The sequence below is a fragment of the Trachymyrmex cornetzi genome, unplaced genomic scaffold (genome assembly GCF_001594075.2).
Source record: "Trachymyrmex cornetzi isolate Tcor2-1 unplaced genomic scaffold, Tcor1.1 scaffold248, whole genome shotgun sequence".
NCBI classification, from domain to species: Eukaryota; Metazoa; Arthropoda; class Insecta; order Hymenoptera; family Formicidae; genus Trachymyrmex; species Trachymyrmex cornetzi.
Window position 1 is genome coordinate 1,875,387 of NW_017297144.1, and position 23,226 is coordinate 1,898,612.

General features: G+C 30.9%; 6 protein-coding genes across 9 annotated transcripts in view; 3 read left to right on the top strand and 3 right to left on the bottom strand.

Moving 5' to 3' along the window:
* CAHbeta (carbonic anhydrase beta) overlaps positions 1-2,211 on the bottom strand; it is a 3,708-nt gene extending 1,497 nt beyond the window's left edge. The window contains exons 1-2 of the mRNA XM_018507874.1: positions 2,039-2,211; positions 822-906 (exon numbers count right to left, since the gene is read on the bottom strand). Coding sequence (XP_018363376.1) covers positions 822-906; positions 2,039-2,131 — 178 coding nt within the window. The 5' untranslated portion in view covers positions 2,132-2,211. The remainder of the gene's footprint in view (positions 1-821; positions 907-2,038) is intronic.
* A 300-nt stretch (positions 2,212-2,511) lies between these two features.
* Positions 2,512-5,714, bottom strand: RagA-B (Ras-related GTP binding A/B). 3 transcript variants are annotated; one of them, XM_018507861.1, is made up of 7 exons: positions 5,519-5,714; positions 5,245-5,422; positions 5,022-5,121; positions 4,400-4,784; positions 4,128-4,343; positions 3,933-4,048; positions 2,512-3,447 (listed from the first exon to the last, which is right to left on the bottom strand). In XM_018507861.1, exons 2-7 carry the CDS (start codon positions 5,254-5,256, stop codon positions 3,356-3,358), a joined length of 921 nt encoding a protein of 306 aa, XP_018363363.1. In that variant the 5' UTR covers positions 5,257-5,422; positions 5,519-5,714; the 3' UTR covers positions 2,512-3,355. The 3 variants fall into 3 exon arrangements, with proteins under 3 accessions (XP_018363363.1, XP_018363361.1, XP_018363360.1); XM_018507859.1 differs by having other exon boundaries at positions 5,507-5,714; XM_018507858.1 differs by having other exon boundaries at positions 5,245-5,714.
* Positions 5,715-6,002: 288 nt separating this feature from the next.
* LOC108761357 (V-type proton ATPase subunit e 2) lies at positions 6,003-7,336 on the top strand. The gene is made up of 4 exons (XM_018507828.1): positions 6,003-6,297; positions 6,568-6,615; positions 6,696-6,783; positions 6,959-7,336. The coding sequence occupies exons 1-4, from the start codon at positions 6,191-6,193 to the stop codon at positions 6,977-6,979; spliced, it is 264 nt and encodes an 87-aa protein (XP_018363330.1). The 5' UTR covers positions 6,003-6,190; the 3' UTR covers positions 6,980-7,336.
* A 537-nt stretch (positions 7,337-7,873) lies between these two features.
* Sou (required for meiotic nuclear division 5 protein souji) lies at positions 7,874-10,662 on the top strand. Of its 2 annotated transcripts, none has more exons than XM_018507826.1 (7): positions 7,874-8,097; positions 8,771-9,054; positions 9,288-9,425; positions 9,508-9,806; positions 9,882-9,984; positions 10,073-10,227; positions 10,304-10,662. In XM_018507826.1, the coding sequence occupies exons 1-7, from the start codon at positions 7,932-7,934 to the stop codon at positions 10,383-10,385; spliced, it is 1,227 nt and encodes a 408-aa protein (XP_018363328.1). In that variant the 5' UTR covers positions 7,874-7,931; the 3' UTR covers positions 10,386-10,662. The 2 variants fall into 2 exon arrangements, with proteins under 2 accessions (XP_018363328.1, XP_018363329.1); XM_018507827.1 differs by having other exon boundaries at positions 10,322-10,662.
* Positions 10,663-11,656: 994 nt separating this feature from the next.
* LOC108761327 (uncharacterized) lies at positions 11,657-12,767 on the top strand. The gene is made up of 4 exons (XM_018507782.1): positions 11,657-11,823; positions 11,931-12,220; positions 12,349-12,428; positions 12,746-12,767. Exons 1-4 carry the CDS (start codon positions 11,790-11,792, stop codon positions 12,765-12,767), a joined length of 426 nt encoding a protein of 141 aa, XP_018363284.1. The 5' UTR covers positions 11,657-11,789.
* Positions 12,768-12,916: 149 nt separating this feature from the next.
* Positions 12,917-15,860, bottom strand: LOC108761381 (uncharacterized). Its single transcript, XM_018507875.1, has 3 exons — positions 15,443-15,860; positions 14,313-14,527; positions 12,917-13,671 (listed from the first exon to the last, which is right to left on the bottom strand). Exons 1-3 carry the CDS (start codon positions 15,742-15,744, stop codon positions 13,226-13,228), a joined length of 963 nt encoding a protein of 320 aa, XP_018363377.1. The 5' UTR covers positions 15,745-15,860; the 3' UTR covers positions 12,917-13,225.
* Between the last annotated feature and the right edge of the window lie 7,366 nt (positions 15,861-23,226).

The window sequence follows — 23,226 nt, forward strand, 5'->3', positions numbered from 1 at the left end:
TCGCGTTACATATTTGCATCTTGCAGAACAGCATAAAGTAAATATGCATATAATTCAATAAAAATATTTTATAACGAAGTAAAATGATTCTGAAAAATCTTATATACATTCACTTATAGATACTTTATACAGATAATTCCTGTAAAAGAAAAAGAATAGGAATACATAGCATTACTGCCTACTGGGTCAGTTTTGGAGCCCATTTTGTCAGACGCTCATTTTTGCTTACCTAACGAAAAAATTAATTATTGAAAAATTGCATATAGTATTATAAAAACTACTTATACTATCTGATAAAAGAACAGTTTTCAGTTTGTAATTACGTTTTTAAAATTTTATTCTTACCCCTTTTGTTCAAGAAATATTGTTTAAAAATAAAGTGGTATGTCGGTATCGGCGACTTTCCTCTACTAAAATTCTTACGATATATTTAAAAAATAATTTTATTATAAATATATAAAAGAAGATATATGTATATAACATATATAATATACATAAATATAATACACGTAAAAATAATATTCATAAAAAACACAAAATTTAATAAAAAATCATTTCCGAAAAGAAAATGTTAATTTGGATATATTATATAGTTCTCGTGGCTCCCTTGATTTAAATAAAATTTTGATAAAGAATAAATATACGGTTATATATGATTAAGATTGCAATAAATAAATATCGTATGCTATTATCTGATTAGAGGATCTCTGATATTGTAAGAAGCGTAGAAAAGAAAATACGCTGCGATAGAATCAGAAAAATTAGAGAATGAACTAGCAAGTTACATGCGATCGCGATAATGCTACTATAATAGATCGTACCGACAAACATGTCTCCAATGTTCGTTTCCGTAAATCTAGTTGGAATCATCCGGGAGTCCATGCAGGTAAAGAACACTGCCTTTGGCTGTGATAGGAAGCAACAACAGACATCAAATTACAGGCTGTGCTAGCAAAGTTATAAATATGCGACATGGGTGAAAGTAAGTAATATATATATTTTTTTTCAATATACAATGTATCCGACTTTAGTCTATTCGAATTTTATTAAATAAATAAATTAATAATATAATTATTTATTTATTAAAATGTTCAAAAATGAAATACGAAGGTATTTCTTCCTTAGATTTTTCGATATATTTTTATATTTCAAAAACAGTAGAAAGAATATATATATATAATATAGAAAAGTTATACATAAAATAAGATTCTTATTGATTATACAACGTATCCAACTTTAGTTTCAAAATCCGCGTAGTAGGAATAGGCGTCTCTTTCCTAAATTCCTAGATATTCTTTATTTTTATTTTAAAAAACAGAAAGATATATAAATATAGAAATATATTTTTTTAATTATATTTAAAAATTAAATATTCTACATATATTTCGTTATTGATGTAAAAATACAATAATGCATTTTTAACACCTCTCTAAAATATCATAATCTACGGCATTGCCAAAGAAACTACTCTACTAATAGAAACAGAAATACATACTATAGTAAAAACAGAATCCACTAATCGAGATATATCCTACAGTCGGTATACATATATTCTAATCTACGTACGGTATATTATCGATAAAATAACTATGAGTGATAAAAGCAGAGAACAGACATTCTCCTAGCATAACATTGTAAGATAATAAATCTACATAAAATAACTCTATTGGTAAAAACATAACACAATTACCTCCCCATATTACATATAGGTCAGTAAGGTAAACATGGGTAAACATTTTGCTGTCATTAAATACGAGTACTCTAATCAATTATTGGTCAATCAATAATTCGAGGTCATGGTTTGAGGTCATGCTTCGAGCCATTACATTTAAAATAAGTGATCTTATTAATTAAGTCGTATTTAATAAATGGAGTTGCGAAAGAGTATTTTTTACGGCCCACTACCACTCTCTTGCTCCGAGATAGTATCAACAAAACACACGTGGACCACACTCAGCGTGGCAGTGCAGATGTACCTATATACCTATCTATCGAAAAAATTGTCACGCGAGATTTTTTTTTTATCACACGAACATACCTCGGGATGATCTTTAACTTGTTGGAATTGCTTCACCATGCCTTCCCGGTGACACTTTCTGTACTTCATGATCCCCTTCAGTATTCTATCCATCACGACATCCGAGTAATAACGATAAAATGAACCATCAGAAACTTATTTTCCTAATGTGAAGAGCAATGACAGCACACAAATCCGCCATTTAACAACTCAACGGCGGGAAATTTAACTTCCCTCTGATCTATCATAAAACAAATGAACCACGTCTATTTTTTTTTAATTCAGAAATGCTTCGACTTTATAAAATATATTGGAACCAGAAAGAAACAGCTTTGATCGAGTAAACTTAGAATCTGATCAATCTTTGATTATTCTAAAAGTTTTTAAATCAGGTGATTTTAAATTTGTTTTTTAGCTTATTTCATCGGAAATATTTCTATTAATTTTATAATATTAAATATACTCATTCATGGAAGAAATATAAGCTTGCTTGTGGTTATAATTTATTTGCACATTTAAAAAATACATCGTAGTTTTAAATTGTTATATCTTTGAGGATTGTAAACATATAAACACATCGTAAATTCCTTTCCTACCAAATTGACGTTAACTATTTATCTTTACAATCACAATATGATACTCCGATGCAGCACAGATTGCACATCCACTTAAAAGTTCCTTTTATATTTGAGGACAATCTTCAGTAAAGAAATCTATCAGTGAACACATAATTAAAACATATCGCGATTATATATCGATTATTTTCATCAGAACTTTTCTATTGTCGTGATTCAGCTATGAGAATAGAAGCTCTTAAATGGATACTCAGTCTTGCATTGTTATATCGTAATACCATGCAGATGTAGAACAAACATATGGTGATAATTAATTATAACTAATATTCGTTGGATGTTATTGCGACATGTTTCGAATCACAAATGATTATTGAATTAAAGAACAAAAAATAATTCCGAATGTGAAGCAAGAGAATTGCGAATATGGAAACTATTCTACATCGATAACTGGCAGATGTATTATGACAGATATATTATATCCGTATGTAACATGTGGGATGAATTCATATCAATAAAGTCCTAATATATGGCCTGAAATACAGTGATAATCGTCAGCCTCTTTCGGATACGTCGATTATATACTTATTTTGTCATAAACGCTCACATTGAAGAAGCCATACATTAAAGTATACTTTGTAACTCGATCTCGTCAACAATCGTATCCCCGTAATCGCGCTTTATCTTAACGATACGCGATTCCAGAAATTCAGCAATTATTAATAGGATGGACCCGGGTGACAAGGCGCCTGGGTCGCGCCGACTTCTATCTAGTCAACGCCGAACTCTGGCTGGCACGTTCCAACTTTTCAAAGTGCTTTCGTGCGTTGCGTATGTTGATTAACGTCGCCGCAGATGCTGAAAGTAGATGCTCGTTTTAACAAACTTCAATATCAGGAAACACGGTAATGCCTTGAGTGTCAAGTGCTCGATTATACTTTATATAGGACATATATTTGAAATATTTTTATTTAAAATACATATTTAGAAGACAAGTATGTTTTGTATTTCAGTGGACCACATGAAAGTATTACGTATTTTGTATTTAAAATGGAAAGGTTGATAGTTTTTTGTATTTTGTAATTCAAATAATAAGATTGATTGTCAATCTTAGTATTTGAAATATAAAATATAAAATACTTTCAATCTTTCATTATTAATACTGAAATATAAAATACAAAATACTTTTATATGCTTCGATGAAATACAAATACAAAATAAAATTATATACAAATATAGTTTTTTTAAATACATACCCAGCCATGTAAATAAATATATATTTTTTTTAAATATATATATAATCGATATTGGATTTGAATTGTACAAATACTTAAAATACTTACGTATAGTTGGATCGGACATGATGACCATCACGTATGTATTCGAGGTAAATATGTCGATAAAGGCCGCGAAATTGGTATTTCTAACTTCCATACTTTGAAATTGTGCCGCTAACTTACTGCAAAATTAATAAAAACTGCAAAAGTTGCATCTTTTTCTTGTCGGACTTGTTACTTTTTTGCATGACTCATACTTACCTACAACTCAATTTGAATTGCTTTATTATGTTGGAAACTTTTTCGAAACGATGAACGTCTCTGTGAAACTGCCGTTGACAATGACTTATTACTAGAAAGGTCGCTCTTTCAAACAAAAGCACTTCATCCGCGTCGATAATATTAGCAAACTGGTTCAAGCTTTGTTCAAGTTCCTTCACATTGGGAATCAGCATATATACAATGGATGACCATGCTCTACAATAACGAAGATTTATTTGTCTGCTTTAATTATGTTCTTATCTGATACATACCTGTATAAGGTTTCATCCCATATGCTAGTTCTGAAGCAAGTGCACTCTAAAGGTAAACTCAGTCTTTTCAAATCTTCCTCTCTTTCCCTGAATATATAATCGCGTTGGTCCTCTTGCACAAGATCCATTTTATGAACTAGGCAAAATATCTTTGCCTCTGGGCTATTCTGCAGTATTGCTTCTAAACAGCTCTGGTAATAATGCATATCTTTATCCAGCTCTCTCGATTCCACATCAAAGACATAAATCAACACCTCTACATTTCTAAATATGTTATCACGCTGCGATGCAAAATAATTCTCCATGAATGCCTCCTGCCCTCCGCAATCCCACAAATTCAGAACCAAATTGCCGAGAAAACGAACGTGGGAATGTTCTACGTCAACTGTAACAAATTACATTATATTAGTCTCCCTTTAGGCTGGCAATCTGTTCTTAATTCAAGATTACCTTAAGGGGATTAATGTCTCAAGATGTTAATACAACTTTGATTAATTTATTCAAATTGATGTATTCACATCAATCACAAAACTGTATTAGCATCTTAAGATATTACTTAAGACGGTTTTGAAATAAAAACGGATTATGAATACTTAGGACTATTAGCATAAGTTTAGCTTACTCGTTGCTCCTAGACGATGAGTATCACGAGCAATGTAGTTGGCAAAAATAATGCTGCGCATACTCGTTTTTCCGGACCCACTCTTACCCATTAACAGTACCTAAAATAAAATGATACACACTCATTTTGTCTCAGAACAAAGACGTGTCTCCATAAGAAAGACTTATGCAAAACAAAAAAATGCAATTCCATGCATTTGCGTAACGTAAGAAGAAAAGTTTACCTTTTTCTTCATCGTGAATGGATAACGTTTATTCGTTTCTCAATAAATTCTTCTGACAAAAAAAATTCCTGGCTGGTCTCCGTTGGTCTTCCAAGTGTCTTGGCTTATCAACTATTCTCCGCCCTCGAGCAAGGATCGCGCGCGACAGTACACTCAACCTGCGGCTGCCTATCACCAACTGTCGCATCAAAACACGCAATGTGATTATATGTTACATACATTACACGTTGCGTCTCATTTCGAAATAACGTCATCAACCCACATGGAAACGTACTCTCACGTCTCTCAGCGCAGAAGCATGCAGAAGTCAGCTGCTGACGCCAACTTCAGATCGTTGGCCATGTCACTCACAAGAAACGGTATCGCGCCAACGTTCAGACCACATTCGATTACCAATTCAATGTCCATTAATTCTTACGCACTTCCGGAATCTAGATTTTTTTTTAGGGACTTTTTAGATATACGTCATGACAGCTGTGGAATGCTGTCAAATCAGCTGTTTTGCGACGTCGCCCTTCCCCCACTTCTCTCTACAATCATAATGCACGAATATACGTAGATGCGAACGTTGTACATCCGAAACATCCGGGACAACTTCACGCGATAGACGATCAATTTGTTCATTGCAGCAATAATCGAAATATTTTTGCAGTTGTATTGTATTATATTTTCTGCGTTTATGATAAAATAGATATTTATTTAGATATTAAAAAGAAAAAAGAAAAGTAGCGCAAAAAGCTGCAACGAACAGACCCATTCCGAGTGTAACCGAGTGCCGTACTTATCTTCTTCGCAGGTTCTTCGGTCAATCGATGTGTCACGTGAATAGTACGAAGAATCTCTCATGTGATCCTTTCAATACCTGTAAATAACTCATACGAAATACGGTCGCTGGCTCCGTATTCGTTCGCTACTTTTCGGAGGAACGTGATCAGATAGGAAAAAAATGGGCGCATCTGTAATACCTGTGATAGCCTTCACGCTCCTCTGGGGCGCCGTGGTATTCCTAGGAGTAGCTCTACCACTTTTCGTTCCAAAGGGACCAAATCGCGGGTAAATATCCCTCTCGGCGCTCTTTTTTGCTTTCGTATATTCTCATCCTGTTGAAATTCGCATTCGTACATGGATCTCTTGAAACAGACAAAATTTCCTCTTGTATAAACATTTCTTCTCACAATGTTATAGCTTGTAAAATAATAATTGCATTTGATCTAATTTTCCTTGAACATTTCGGTCAACAGAGATATTTTAAAGATATAAATCGACATCTGCTCAAGTTATCCATATTCGTCAATCTTTAATTTATATTGACACTTATTGCAGGATACTGCAAGTTCTCCTGGTAATAACGGGCTTTACGTGCTGGCTATTGTAAGTGTAATATTTTTACGGCATCTTTATGTTTCAGTTCATATATTTGTAATTTATACGTAAATAAAATTATCTTATAGCTGGCTATGTTGCTATATGGCACAGATGAATCCATTGATTGGGCCAAAGTTGAGTGGTAAGACCATACTAGTTATGGCTCGAGAATGGGTAAGTAAAAAAATATCAAAGATTAGATAATTTATATTGTATATGTATGGATTGTATTAAAACCAATTGATTGAATTAATTATTTTGTTATTTCATGGTTAAATAATTTTACCGAAATGTATAAATAACTTATATTTAAATATTCATAAGTTACATACATATTATTTTGTTACAGGGAAATCCTATCACTGATTAATGAACATTCCACCATTCATGAAATTTTTATTTCAAATGTATACGTTCATTCCCCGATATTATTTTCGATGAAAATATATATACTCGAACAGAACGCAGAAATCATAATGATGTCATAAATACATCATCATTATCTTATTTGTCACTTATGAGTGCATTTTTAAGTTGACGTTTTTACAATGTCATATTGATGTCTTATGATATCATTATGCCTTTATTGTGACTTTGTATTCTACCTAGATAATTAGGAATGTAAATTTATGAAGATGAAATGCCAGTATGTCTTAATAATTCCTATAAATGAAATTATCGTAGTTCAGTTATAATTATACATTAATTTAATTTGTATATAAAATATCTATCGCAATTACTTAGAAATGTGTAAGAATTTTAATGTAATAATTCTGAAAACATTGTTGGAAAAATAAAAAATCATGCTTTTAATTGTATACATCTTTATATCATTTAAACTTACCCTATTGTTAAGTTTATTTTTCTCCTACAAAAGTATTGATATGAAAAAATAAGAATAAAAAATTAAAAAAGAATATATTCGTATAAGATTATTATTTTTACAGATAATGTAATCTTTTTAATTTTAAAATTTGTAATACTGTAGATGACCTAATGTTAAGGAAATGAAATGTTTATTGTTACTGTAGGATACGAATTTCTAAAGTTATTTAGGCACAAAACATCTAGCTATGGCTTTTATGTTTTTGCTCTATTATTATCCATTTTTCTCCCGATACATTTACATGTAATGTGATCATTTTGAAACAACCTGTATATCAGTTGCAGGCTATATCACATGAGCGCGATAAAATGTCATTATCAGATGACTGCCGACAGCCAATGAGAGCCATTCGACTAGTCGTCCGTCGTAACACGAGATATTAGCTTAAAATTCTGGAATATAGTTTACGTTCTTCACAGTGCTCCACAGAGTGCAAATGTCAGTCGGGAAAAGTGATACGATAATAATGGAGGCGTGTAATGCTGTTGAACGCGAGGTCGACAAAGTTCTGTCGAAATTCGGTGCGATAAATGAACATGCGGAGACAGTGTTGCGTGATTTAATAAACCACATACAATCTCTGAAAAAAGATCTGGAGGAAGGTAAACAGCGATGAGATCATTGATATTCCTATGTCCCAAAAGCTTTTGTCTTTCATCTCGATTTCTCCGTAGTTATTATCATGTAATTCGGAGGGCTTATCACGCTCTCGATCCTTAATGGCTCAAACTCAGATAGATGAATTACTTCATTTATTAACGTATATGTCTTTAGTATTATCCAAATTTAATCCTTTGAAATCGACTAACCTCAAACAGTGCCCTGCATGTAGACTATTTAACTTATATAGCCTAGTTTTACGTGTTTACATAAATTGTAGTATAATAATTTGCGATTAAGTGTAAATTACTCATTTCTTATATTTATTTATCTTATTATATTTTCTCATTACTGAAGTATTGTCTCGACATGTATTTGTCGCAATGTCGTAACTTGTTCCGTCACTGGAATTATTCAACTGATATTAAAATAAATGATTAGATTTTTTTAAGTGTATATTTATGTGATGCATTAAAATAATTTTTAAAACAATGTATTTTTTATAAATTATAAAATTTATATTCTGTTATGAAACTTATAATACATATAAATTTACTATATGTGTGTATAAATATTTGAATATGTAAATATATAATATTTATATATTTATTCTTTTACAACAAATGTATAATCAACTTTGATTTTATAACTTTGATTGTAATACACTTTTATTAGCACCACCTAATCAGGAACTAACAGCTGCTCAAGTACAAATGTTAAAACAAGCAATGACAAAAGTACGTGATACTGTACAAAGATTAGCAACAGACCATCGCGATCTGCACAGTACAGTATCCAAGGTAGGCAAGGCAATAGACAGAAATTTTATTGCTGATTTCGCTAGTACCAGCAGGGAAGATGTATTTTCTGGACCTGAGAAATCTCATCTTCTGAATCAAATAATCTGTCAACACTTTTATCGTCAAGGAATGTTAGATATTGCCGATGAATTAGCAGTGGTAAGTTTCTTTTAATCAAATCTATGTTTAATTTATTTTGCTTAATTCAAAATTATTGCATATATCTCTGAATATTATTTAAATATTATTAAATTAATGTGTATAATATAGATATATAATTGATATATTAATCGCTTTGCTTATTTTCAATTTTGCAACGTTTGTTAAACTACTTTGTATGCTTCTTGTATTCATGTAATTGCATATAATAACGTAACTGGTAACATTTACAGGAAGCTGGTATTAAAACCGATGAAGGTAGAAAGGAACCATTCACAGAATTGAATTATATACTAGATTGTCTAAAACAGAGAAATCTTGAACCAGCATTAGAATGGGCTAAAAAACACAGAGAAGCACTTTTAGCACAGGTAATATCTGATTCGTGAATGTGTAGTCTTTTTTATATTATTGGTGTATAACACATATCATAAATTTGTTATTTCCTTTCAGAATTCTTCTCTCGAGTTTAAATTACACAGATTACATTTTATAAGATTAGTTCAACAAGGTCCTAGTAAGCAGAGAGAAGCGATACTATACGCCCGCCAAAATCTTACGCAATTCGTTGTACGTTACGAGAAAGAAGTGCAATCTTTAATGGGAACATTACTTTATTTGCCACATGGGATCCAGTCATCTCCCTATAGTCATTTATTAGATCCAACTTTATGGCTCGAGATACACGATGTTTTCACTAAAGAAGCGTGTACATTATTAGGTTTAAGTGTGGATAGTCCATTATCTGTTTGGTATATATGATTTATGTACTCATAATTAAGAAGAATTTAACAAAACATCAACAATAATTTGTTGTTCATTTGCAGTATCAACGCAGGATGCACTGCGCTGCCTGCACTATTGAACATCAAGCAAGTGATGCAACAGAGACAAGTTACCGGTATCTGGAACGGTAAAGATGAATTGCCTGTAAGTACAAGGGCACGAAGTCGTGTATATAATTAAATATATGTGTATAAATATTAAAGATTCAAAACACCATTCTCTTTCCGTGCAGATCGAGATAGACCTGGGAAAACAGAGCCGTTACCATTCTGTTTTTGCCTGCCCTATACTTAGGCAACAAAGCACAGAGAACAATCCGCCGATGAAACTGGTTTGCGGCCACGTCATTTCTCGAGACGCGTTGAACAAGCTTGCCAATGCGAATAAGTAGGTGTTATATATGCGGCAAGGATGGAGTACGTTGATGTTTTCTAAGTGCTGATTTAAAGTCACTTTTTAAAAGAAATCAATTTATTTCCAGGTTGAAATGCCCGTACTGTCCGGCGGAGCAAAATCCCGAAGATGCGAGACTTATTTACTTTTAAGCTGTGATATACTTACCTATACCATATAGTAATATATACATATATATATATAATGTGTGTATGTGTGTATAAGGACTATATACACACGTAAAAAAGCTAGTTTTGCAGTTTCTTTGTAATGGATGTGGAATGCAAAAGAATGGGTTACATGCGAAAATTGTAAATTTATGTTTTACAATCGTGTCAAAAATTTCCATTATTGAAATTTGATCGTAATGTCGAGACCGATCATCTATTTCCTTTTTATAAATACAGATATAAGTCTGTTAATTACAATTCGCTCTTTAAAGGAACTAATTTTTAGATATTGGAAGAAAAAAAACGGAGGAACTGTGATAGTTTTATTATTCATAGGGTAATTCTAATTACGCAATGATATATTGTTGGTAAATAATTTATATATATTACTTTAGTGTATAAGTGACATCAGCTTTGTACGCGAGTGATGACTTAAAAGCCATGAATGTGTCTAACGACGCCTAACAGATTTGTTACAAGTTCTTCATAAACTCATCCGTTTCTTATTTCGATTGTATGTACTAGCTTACCTATATAATAAAATGAAGAGATCATTTTGTAAATTTGTTTTTGTATTCATTTTCTGCATTATATTTTAAAATATTCATCAATTCTGACAAAGGGAAATAATTAAATGAGAAATATATTACAACGGTAAACAAAAATAGCATTGAAATTTTATTATAAAAAACTATATATGTAAACAAATATTTCTAAAATAATAGCAATTTTATAGAAATACGCAATCTATTCTTATTATATATTACGTTTGTAAAAAAATTTAAAAAGGAAAGTGAAGTTTGGATCGGCGAAGCACTCGCTTATTCTGCAAGCAAATGATATTGATCAAACATCAAGCGATCTGTTTTCTGTTCCTGCACTAGAACTGTTCTAGAACTCTCTTTAAACAAATATCAAACGTATATTTATCTCACTTTTGTAGTTACAAAAGTGTACACTAGTTCAGCCACAAAAAACAGACCTAAGAATTAAGGCTCTAAGCCTTAAGAATAATGCCTCCGGCACATCAGCGCGATGTTCGTCGCGCGCGACACGCGATATCCAATGAGTGTACAGCTTTATCGGTGTTCTCATTCTAAAGGTATATTCTCATTGGATATCGTGTACACGCGCGACGAACATCGCGCTGGTGTGCCGGGGCCATAAGAAATGTACATACAGCCATGGTCGCCATGGTGAAAGTTACTTCCATATAGCTACTGCAACCTGCAATTAATCGTTTGTTCGAAGTAATCGAAATCTGATAAGACTTGCTCACCGAATTTAATAAATATCGGAGAAAAACGCTAAAATACCTTCGGTCTTCATTTCTCACACGAAGAAATCTACATAATTGCCGCATTTTTAAAAATATATATAGTTTCAATGGAATCTTTTGGTAACATGAAGAATTCTAATGGTAACCTAACCTAATACTAATATATATATTTGCATCAATCAGAATTTCTCGATTGAGGAAGTAAAAAATGACTTAATATGAAAAACATTTCATTGTTATTTTTCAAGACGAATCTGGATCGTCGATCCTGCCGCCCATACGATCTGCGGAACGTCGAACCTTTGATAAAAAAATCGATTCCGTTGAGGTATTGACCCCCCTGATTGATGAATTTTCATTTCATGAAAGTGTGAAACGAAACGACGGTAGATTTAATCAAGACTCTACATTGAAGAAACGCGATGTTGATGAAATGACATTCAAGAAATTCGAAGCCTCTCTACATGAATACCTTAAGAAGCAAGCACAGTTTTTATTTTCAAATAAACAGTTGCCGACGAAACCTACGGAAATTGATGTAAGTGCAAAATGATTTAAAACACAAAATAAACTTGAAACACAAAATAGTCGTAGACACATTGGTTAATTAATTTAGTTTGAAATTATTTAACTAATTTGGAATTAATTATTATTATATTTGTTTAGATGCAATTGGCTTCTGTAGCAGAGCGTATTGAATTAAGTAAATATTTATTGAAGAAAACCAAGGCTCGCGTCGATGATCGGTACCTTCGTATTAAAAAAGATTATGTTTGTCGATCATGCAAAAAAATGCACGATGGTAATTAATATTGATATTTATCGATCATATATAAATGAATACAACAATAACTACTTAAGCATAAAGATTGCCGTAACTGTATCAGAGTCGTAAGTCGATTTATATACATATGTTTATATCGATCCTTGTGCGATGACTTTTATATGATTCTGTTGAAAATAAATAAAGACAATCCTTCCGCTTGGGCCGTTCATTATAATGTCACACTTCATTTAAAATTGATTAAATTTATTTGTATAATTTAAATATTTCTGATTTCAGTTCGCAAAAATATAGCCAATGAAGAATAGTTCTCTTGGTCGTTTTAATTCTACAAATTGTAAAGAAATATTTCAATAAAAATATCTTCTAAATTTTTTATTTATATTATTGTATGTCTTGACAGAGAATTTGGATGTTATTTATTAAGACAAATATAATAATATAGTCCTGAAAACATTTTTTCTAAAATATAAAATTCAGATTAAATGCGCTTAGCATATGCATGCTTTTTTTTATACATATATACATATAATGTATGTCTCAAACATATGAGTACAACAAATTGAATTGCCTTCAATTACTGCCAGAGCAAATTACCATGCTATTTATAACGTCGTCATTGTTCAGCTACAGAAAAAAAGGAGAGATTTAATTTATTCTCTTATAAAGAATATATATATAAAGTAAAGTTGTACAATATAATTATAAAATAATATTAACAATAATAATCATCAATAAAAGTAGAGAGCAGAATGATTCTTATGTCGTTTCGTCCCGTTTAAAACGGACAGACAGAATTTCCGGGATCATATTGACCTCGTTGTCGATTTTTCCATATATGCACCAGTCGTTGCTTGGACTGGTTTCGACGATTTTGGATGGCTCTGTGGATTCGGATTGATTGTCGCAACCGTGCTGTGAATCACCGTGATCGTTCTCGTCGATGGACCATTGAGACGCAATCTCCTTGAATGACTGCAAGTAATTTGCGTTTTGCTGTATATTCTCCAATTCCTCATCACAGAGACGCTCGACCTCCGACAGCTTCTGCTTGTAGGCGTCGACAAGTGCGCGTTTGTACGAATTGTAACGTAGCTCAGCTTGCTCGAAGGAGTGTCGGTCGTGATACTTGGCGAGATTTTTCTCATACTCGAGTATCGTGAGTTCCCTGATACTCGGTTCTGACGTAAAGTCGACGATGCTACCTACAGATTCATCGTATAAACGTTATTATTAATTTTAAACGGGTGCATTAAAAATATATACGAAATTTTAATGCATTATTTGTTTGAATAGTATCTATCAACTAAATATTTATTAAATATAAAATAGGTATATTAATTCACAAGTTACCTATCATTTCTTTTTGAGCAAATATTTATTGTAGGTAAGTAAATGTTTAGTTGGTAATTCAAATAAAAAATATTAAATATTTATTAAAATTTAGTATATTTTTTCTCAATGTGGAGATTAAATCAAGTAGTTAAGGAAATAAAAAAAAACGGATAGATTTAAAGCTTTGTGTTCTCTACATTATCTTAGAGTGTGACGTTAGCAGCAAAAAAATATGCAATAAAAGTTCTTGTAAAATATTTTAATATAGAAATATCCAAGACAGTAATAGTAAATAAATGGGAGCCTTAATAATATTAAAATAAATTCATATATTACTTTAAAAATTTATTTAAAAAATCTAAAGTTCTATAAGATTCACTCATTTAAGAATGAATCATTTATAATTTTCCAAAATGTATTTTTACTTTTTTAATTCACTCGTTTGATAAAAATACTCGTTTTATAAGCAATAAATCAAAGTACAAATTACGATTGATAATTTAATCATTACCTAAATCGCTTGAGAGCGGCGATTCAACGGCATAAGCCGCGGCTGCGGCCTGCGCGGCGGCGGTTGCCTCTTCAAACGCAAGAGCATTGCTTCTTTCGCGTAAAAATTGAAATTCTTCTTTCTCCTTTTTCCAAAGAGCCGTTTCTTTGGTCAGTTTTTCCCGAAGACTCGTCATCTCCAACCAGAGCTTCTGAGCGCGCTCGTGAAGAAGAGATCTAAATGGAATAATTTTCTTTCTGATAAATAATTTTATTTCGACGATGGAAAAAACCTGAGCATTTTTTATACTTTTGATCGAGTATTTTTTATATAAATTGTATTTTTTGTTTATAGTATTTAATAATACATACATTTAGTAGTATTGTTAAATATGAAATTGTTGGAAAAAATTTAATTAATTTAATTAAGGCTCCTAATCACTGTGAATCTTCAGATTGATGACGTAAAAATAGAATATAATTTTTAATAAAACAATATATATTTACATTTGATATAGTACACTTGTGAAATATATCAAAAACTCTTTCGAAATATAATAAAATAATATTCATCTCAATTTAACAGTTGTTAGCTTTGTTTATAATCTTGTTAGACATATTTCAGTTTCAAATATATATATATATATATATATTTATTGATTATCAGAACACAAGAGAAGTTTTCGAAATATTTTACAAATTTATTCTATCAATTGCAAATGTTATTCTTTATTAAAAAAGACATTTTAATATAGTTTACACACAGATGTTTAGACTGCTCTATTACATCGCTAATTTTTGAGTCAAGAAAATGTCACAATCCAAGTAGGAAGAAGCATCAATATAGTTCTTTATAAATTTAATTAATATATTTTTGTTAATCCTGAGCAAAAAATTCTGAAATAAGACATTTCTTAAATTACACGAATATTAATGATTAATTAATTCAATGTTTTATTATCTTTTTGTACTATAATAATATAAAGTAATTTACAAATATCTCCGTCTTCGCTTTCACGAAATATTTTCATATATATACATATATAGTAAGTAAAACTGTCTCCGTAATTTTCGCTAAAAAAAAAAAGAAAATAGATTGTCTTCAAAATATTTCTCCTTCAAAAATTATAATTCACAGCGAGAATACAATACGCGAATTCTCTTCCATAACCGACGGATGATCCTAGATCTGTCGTGAGTGGAAGTTGGGTCTCCGTTCGTTCGACATCACCCGAAAATCTCTCGGATACGTCGTCCTCATCCGACGTCTCAATATAAATCGTGGGTACATTTTCGCGATCGATCACGTCTTGTATACTTTCTTCATTCAACGTGCCGTCACGTTTCTCCGAGTGACATTTATGAATTTTGTAGTTTGGAGATTTCGAATTTTGAGACGCATCGTTCAAGACGACAGGCGCTATTTCCGTCGAAGAGACGCGCTTATCATCCATTGCTTTCGTTTTCTTTTTTTAAACAAATTCAATCGAATATAGAATTCATAAGAAATATCGCTATCAAATGGAATAATTTTACGTTATGTATTGATGAAAGAAACCGATCTCGGAGATAAATTGCGTTTTCGTTTTGTTTCTTAGAAATAAAATGAGTGCAAATTTCATACTATACACGGTGTAGTATGAATGGCTCTAGTTTCCACCCAGGGTTCGAACCGGGTCAGAATGCAAGAACCAATCAACTACAGTTGAGTATTCCTCTGTCATAGTCGAACGACGTAAGGACCGCATACGATTCGTTATAAATATACTAAGAAACATAATATAAATTATAAATTGTGAATCACTTAAACACTGCGCAAATATAAAAATATACTTATTACTCTTGTGGTCCTTAACAAAATTTTAAATAAAAATATTAATATAGCAGTACAACTAATCTGTTACCGTATGCATATCCACTAATTAATGGATGTCCGCAACCACATTTTTCATCCTCTTCTCGTCCGTGTGTATCAGCCCTTACATGGTGATTAGTTCGGTCCAGTGTGTCTTATATTTCACTATCCATGACAACTTCTTTCGTCCTATCCCTCTTCTATCCTCCATTTTACTCTCAATAATCATTTGCAAGCTGGTATTTTGTATTATGCATGATATGTCCCAGATATGCAGCCTTTCTCCTCTTTATTGTGGTCAGTATCTCTCTATCTTTGTTTAACCATTTCAATACTTCGTTGTTGAATATTCTTTCTGTCCATTTTATCTTTAGGATTTTCTCTCTCTCTCTCTCTCTCTCTCTCTCTCTCTCTCTACGTAAGAACCACATTTCAAAAGCCTATATTCTACTGATTGTAGGTATTTTTAATGTTCAACCCTTCATTCCATACAGTATGTACTGACCAGAAGTAGCATTCAATGAATCTCATTCTAAGATCGAGATCGAAGTCCGTATTGGTAAGGACTCTTCTGGGTCTTATATATAAACGCCCTTCGAGCGGTTTCTATTCGAGATTTTATTTCCAAATCTGATGACCAGTTCTCACACACACAGCCATATTATAAGATATTTAAATTTGGTTACTTAATTTCTTTAAACATAAATATCGTTGGATTATCCAACATTTCTTCTAATTTTTTCTAAAATGAGGTGAGACATATTTTATATATATCTATATATATATATATATATAAATAAATAAATATATATACATATATTTGTGTATATCGCATTTTGAAATTATTTAACAGTTGTAAATACAAAAATAATTTAATTTTGCGTTTTTGTAAATAACTTCTTCGTTAAATATAACATCTATTGGACATTGCCTTAACATTGATGAACTTAATTGTATCCATTGAAAATGGAAATATAGTGGATACATATTCAAATATTTTAATCGTTAGATATCACACTGCATAATCTGTGCCCTGCAATAAGAATTGCGTGAAGTTCCAAAATATAAATACGTCGAGCTGACGTTCCATCATAAAATGAAACGCATCATCAATGACTTTAGCACGATTGATGACACTTATACTCTTATAATCTCCAGCTGTATCATTTAAATATTTTACAATGGTGCCTCAAGTTAATGAATCGTATTTGACGCGATAGTATCTTATTTAATTAAAAAAAGTATTTTATCGAAGTAACTATACAATTATAAATTAATTAATTTCTATTTTAATTTGTAGTTATAGAGGTTCCTGATGCTCCGTTTCAAATGAATGGATGTTATATTTCTCTAGAGTGATCAATGAGAATGAGTTGAAACTAAATGATGAGACATATTTTATATATATCTATATCTATATATGTATATATATATACATATACGAGGGTCGTCTGAAAAGTTTTGAGCCTCATCATGAAGATGGCGTTACTCGACAAAGCCATTCTGATATTATAATCGTGATACTTACGAAAGATATATGTGACAATTGTGGCCACTTTGGACGTTCAGTTCTTGTTTGACAATCATTTGTGTCGTCATTTTGTAAAAATGGAAAAAATTGAATATCGTGAAATGAAATTAAATAAAGAATCGCTTCATGAAGAATTATTAAATTCTATCCCAATGCACACACAAGGAAAAGAGAATTAGTCGAGGAATTTCATTTCATGCAAAATGGCGCGACTCCATCCCGTATACGTATGCATATTTTTGTAATGCTTCTACTGATAACTAATTACACATCTTTATTTATTTTGAGCTATAATGAAACAATAATATTAATAATATGAAATACCGACAATAAGCGCATATAATACAAAACATCAATAATATTAATAACATAGTATGATTAATAATATTTAATTAAATGAAGCAAGACTAAAGACAGAAAATATAGATGCATGTAAAGACGTAATGAACACATAGTCAAAGTTAAACGTGAAACATTTAGCAGTATTTTATGTTATTTTCAACTGATTCTAATCACAAACAAATGTATAGAAACTCAAACAAACTTAAGGAACATTTATAAACTGAAAATGTGCTATATGTCTGTTAATTTCTGAAATTCGTGTTTGTATCTTATGTTGAATACGTGAAAGATCACTCTCACTTAAGCAGTATGTAATATTTTCCAGTTCATGGGGAATCTGAAACAAATACATTATACAATTAGGAGACGAAAGCCTTGAACGATTAAGATGGATTGTTAGTGATTTAAAATTTAAATAAATATTTCGTAAAAATTTTTGTAAGGAAAAGATTGCAAAGATTGCAATATTTCTAAAGCTTCATAATTAATATTTGCCTGGGTACCCCCTCCACCCCCTAAGAATTATGCGTATGTATAGAGAATATCATTACTTAAAATAGTAAATGTTTCAAACAAAATCTTAAGAAAAGTTATTTTTAAGTAATGTGTTTGCGATACAACTACCTAAAACTGAAAATTAAATTCAACATAAATGCCTAAAACTGAAAGACCCCCTGATTTAACCCTGAGATAAAGGAATTGGCGCAACATATTAAAATTATTTTAATCTCTAACGTCTTTTGACATGAACTTGGATATTTTGTACTCGGCTGTTTATCGCGCGCATTATTGCTCTAATTTAATTTAATCATTGCAATTTTGACTTTGATAATGTCGTTTGACTTACATTGATCAAGAATTAGTACTTTTATAAGTGCAATTTGCAGAATATGTATATAAATTCACACTAAATTAATTAAAGTTCTAAAGACAGCTTTATCATTTAATACCTTTATTTCATAGTTGTTACGTACTTACACTACAGTCTAAAAATATTTCATTGAATACTAGAATAAACATTATCCTAAAGAATAAAAAAAACAAAGAGCAGTCTTGTAGAAACATATACATTATATTACGAGCATTAATTATTAATATGAATTTTTAAAGAAACCAAATATTATATATAAAACTTGAATTAAATTTACTTGCCTTGTTCAGAATTGGTATGGAATACACATAATTAATAATATCTGTTAGTGCTGTTAACGTTTTGATTTCTCTATAAAATAAATTCAGATAATTATAATTTTATATAATAACTTATTGTTATTAAATGTATATTTATATTTATAAAAGGAGCTCTCACTTTGGTTTTATATCCTCCAAGTTATATAATATATTCTGAAGCACGTTGTAGGTATTAGCATGCTTACTGACAATTGAATGAAAAATGTTTAAATAAGAACGAATAACCGCAACATCTTCCCTTTCATTTTGTGTAAATCGATTTACAAATAAATTTGTTAAATGGTCAGTAATGATCCAATCAGTTTCACAACAAGCTAAGAATGGTAACAGATCGTGGTCAAGTTTTCTCAACCATGTATTCCTTGCACTGAACCACGTGGAATAATAAGCATAATAGCATAATATGAAACCTCTGCAATATGTCCAGTGCTTCCACTCTGATGGAACTCTACGGTTTTTTAAAAAAGAATAAAAATGCATAAAGTACATACATTTAAAAATGTTGCTTATATATCTTAACAGACAATTTGTTAAGGCGTGAATCAGAAAAAGTTTCGATTACCAACAGAACCTTGCAGCAACATTGCTGTAACATGTTCAGCATTACAGCAATATTACTTGTACGCTTATACAGTGTTAATGCAATATTGCTGGCTTACTTTGTACTGTATGAGTAAAGATGTTTTATATTTATAAAAAAGTATTACGGTTCTATTTCAGGATTCTGAAGATGGTGTCCTAACGTATTTCTGGCCTTTACTGCGCACTGATTATGTTTGAGCGTACAAGACCATTTTAATATTTCTTGTTTGAAAGATTCAGTAAAGTCATTTTCCATTAGGTGTTCTTTAAGTAGTATTGCCATTAGAGGCTTATCCAATAATTCTCTAAATTTTGCCTAAATGACATAAACTTTATGTTCATCCATTATAATAAGGCACGTTATCCCGGATAGCGCAGATGACGAATACAAAAAGGATTCACCTTCCCATATTTTTCTATAATAATCTGTTCGAAATGAATTCTAAAAAAACCGATTATCCGCAAGCAGTACGCGACACGGCTAATAAATAGAATTAAGTAGCAAAATTCAATTCTCATAAATAAAAATCATTCAGAGTAGAGAAGGTGCAGAATTATGTAACTTTTTACCCAATATATTAAAGTGAAATGAGTTTTTGAATGCGAGTTCCCAAAATAAAGTTTCTATTATGAAAGTAATTGTTTCGATATACATATATATATATGTATATGTATCTATCATAACTTTTTTCTGTAGAGTGGGAACGTGAAAAGTGAAAATTTTTTGTATGCATCTGTGCATATGTGTATGTACACATATATACATACAAATTTTCACTTTTCACATTTTTACCCTTGAAAAAAGGTTTCACATTTCCGCTTTAGAGAGAAAGTTAGATAATCGATATCCTGTACGAAAAATCTGTAGTGTACTTCGTAACATGATTTATAATTACAGTATTGGTAGACCTGTAATCGATAAAGGATTGAAATGGATTAAGATTTTCAGAAATACGCATTCGTGAACGTTAAAACGAATCCTTTTCAATCAGGAACGCATTTTTATTCGTTTATAAGAATTGCATGAAGCACATTTTTATGCTTTTCAATCTAAAAGTTATATCAGCTTTTTCTGTGCATCGTGAATACTGTTTAATTCAAAATTCTGAACAGAAAATTCAATCCTTTAATGCAAATATATTCATTTGAATTAAATTGAATCTAACCGAATTTGTATTGAATCGAATTGAATCCAAAAAAAGATTTTCTATATTTAAAATACGCATTAGGATAGATAAAATTTCAATCCATTTTAATCCTTTCTTGTTTACTGGGAGTGCATATCAGAACTCGACGGAAATGAGATATATTTTGTCAATAGATTTTTGTGTAATTCTATTAAATATTTATTTGAGGGACATAATATTCCCGAGAGAGTTATGTAATTGTATTTCTTTAGAGTACTGTCTAAAATTATTTCGACTTTATTGCGAATTTTTATACACAATAACTTTTATATACCTGAAAAGAGGCAGAGAATTAGCGTTTTTATATCAAAAATTGGACGCATGAAGGCTTTTCATAATTTGGCACTTTAGAAAAATTATGTTTTTGGATTCTCTGTGCTCTCTCGGTATGATACGTATACACGTCTTAATATTTTTTAAACAATTAGTGTCTTGAAGTTAATAGATGCGCATATATAACAAATTGTTTAAAGTGCATAATACTAACAAAAACAGAATCATTTTTTTTAATTTCTTATATTTAATTTCAAAATAAAACTAATAAAAGGCCTATTTGCATTTGATCCATTAAGTAACAGTTCATTTTTAGAAAATTATTTACCAATTATCGATATAAAAACATGATTTATGTTCATAATATTTATCGAAGAAAATCGACTTGTCATTATCCTAATATTGATAAAATTCGACATCCAAAAAATGTTTAACATTTAGAACATAAAAACGTGACAATACTTTGTTCTTCCATTACTCATTTCTTTTTGCCTCACTTCATTTCAAATTGAGGTAATAAATAAACGTAATTGAATCATTTTATTAACATAATCATGCTATGATCCGAAATTGCTCAACAGTTGTTGACATAAAAAGTAAAAACAATAAGTTTTCGCACTTTTTCTAGTAATCGTTAATCTTCGTTAAATATAATCTGAAAAAACTCGGCAGATCGCGTAAAGATACATGGCCGGTCTCACGCTTACGTGTCGCTGCGCGTGCTCCTATCGCGAGACACTACTATATCACCTAATACGTACTGATCATTTTACCTTAATATCGATGAACTTAACTTCGTCTTCTGGAAATGGAAATATAGTGGACATATATTCGAACACTTTAATCATTGGATACCATACTACATAATTTGTCTCTTGCGATAAGAATTGCGTGAGATTCCAAAATAAAGATACGTCAAGCTGACGTTCCATCATCAAATGAAACGCGTCATCAACGATTTTAGCACGATTGATGACACTTATACTTTTATACTTTCTAGGTGTAGAATTTAAATAATTTGCAATTGCATGCCAGCCTTTTAAATCATATTTGACGCGGTAATACCCTATTCAGTTAAAAAAAAGTGCTTTATTCAACTGTATTATAAATTATAAATTTTATGAGATTGACACAGAGAGAAATACTTTTTTTTATTTTATCTTCTTTCTTATATTAAAGGAAATTCATATATATATATGAAGAGGATGCATTCGTACGTCTCATATGTTTAAAACACTCGTCGTATTTTCATTAGTGGAACGTCGAATATCTGACTTAATGTGCAAATATTTGCAGAAGTATATCTCTTACTATTTTCACAATAACATACAACGTATAGAATTTTTTATATATATTTACCAGCTTGCCCAAAGTTCACAATCCAACAATCACTTTGAGGAAAAGTTATTATAATAGAATTAAAATGTGATCCTAAACATGTTTTGTAATTTTTATTTAAAGATATTTCCTTTAATTTTATGGGCATCAGCAACGTAATGTTACTCGTACTGTAACTTCGCGACAAAACAAATCCTGTGTAATCTGTATCTCGTTCCCAGCTTATGACAGGATAGTGTTTGTAATGTATCCAATTTGCGAACTCATACGATGATGCATGAGGACAGAATTTATATTTACCTGCTAATTTCTCTGTCTTGATCCAGAAATTATAGGATATTATTGTACTAAACCTAAAGTAAAGAATTACTGTGATCAGCGTAATAATAATAATAACTTTATTGAATGCGTTTACAAATTACAGTAAATTATATATATAGGAAAGAGTGAAGACAAGATCAAAGTGCATGCAAAAGGCGAAGCAACAGCTTTGCAGCTGATATATAGCTTAACAGGTGAAATTGATTTGAAATGGTTCGAATATAAAAACGTGAGTTATAAATTAACATGTACATATACATAAAACTATACAATAGAATTTTACGTTATACACATATTACATATGAAAGTCGCCTGG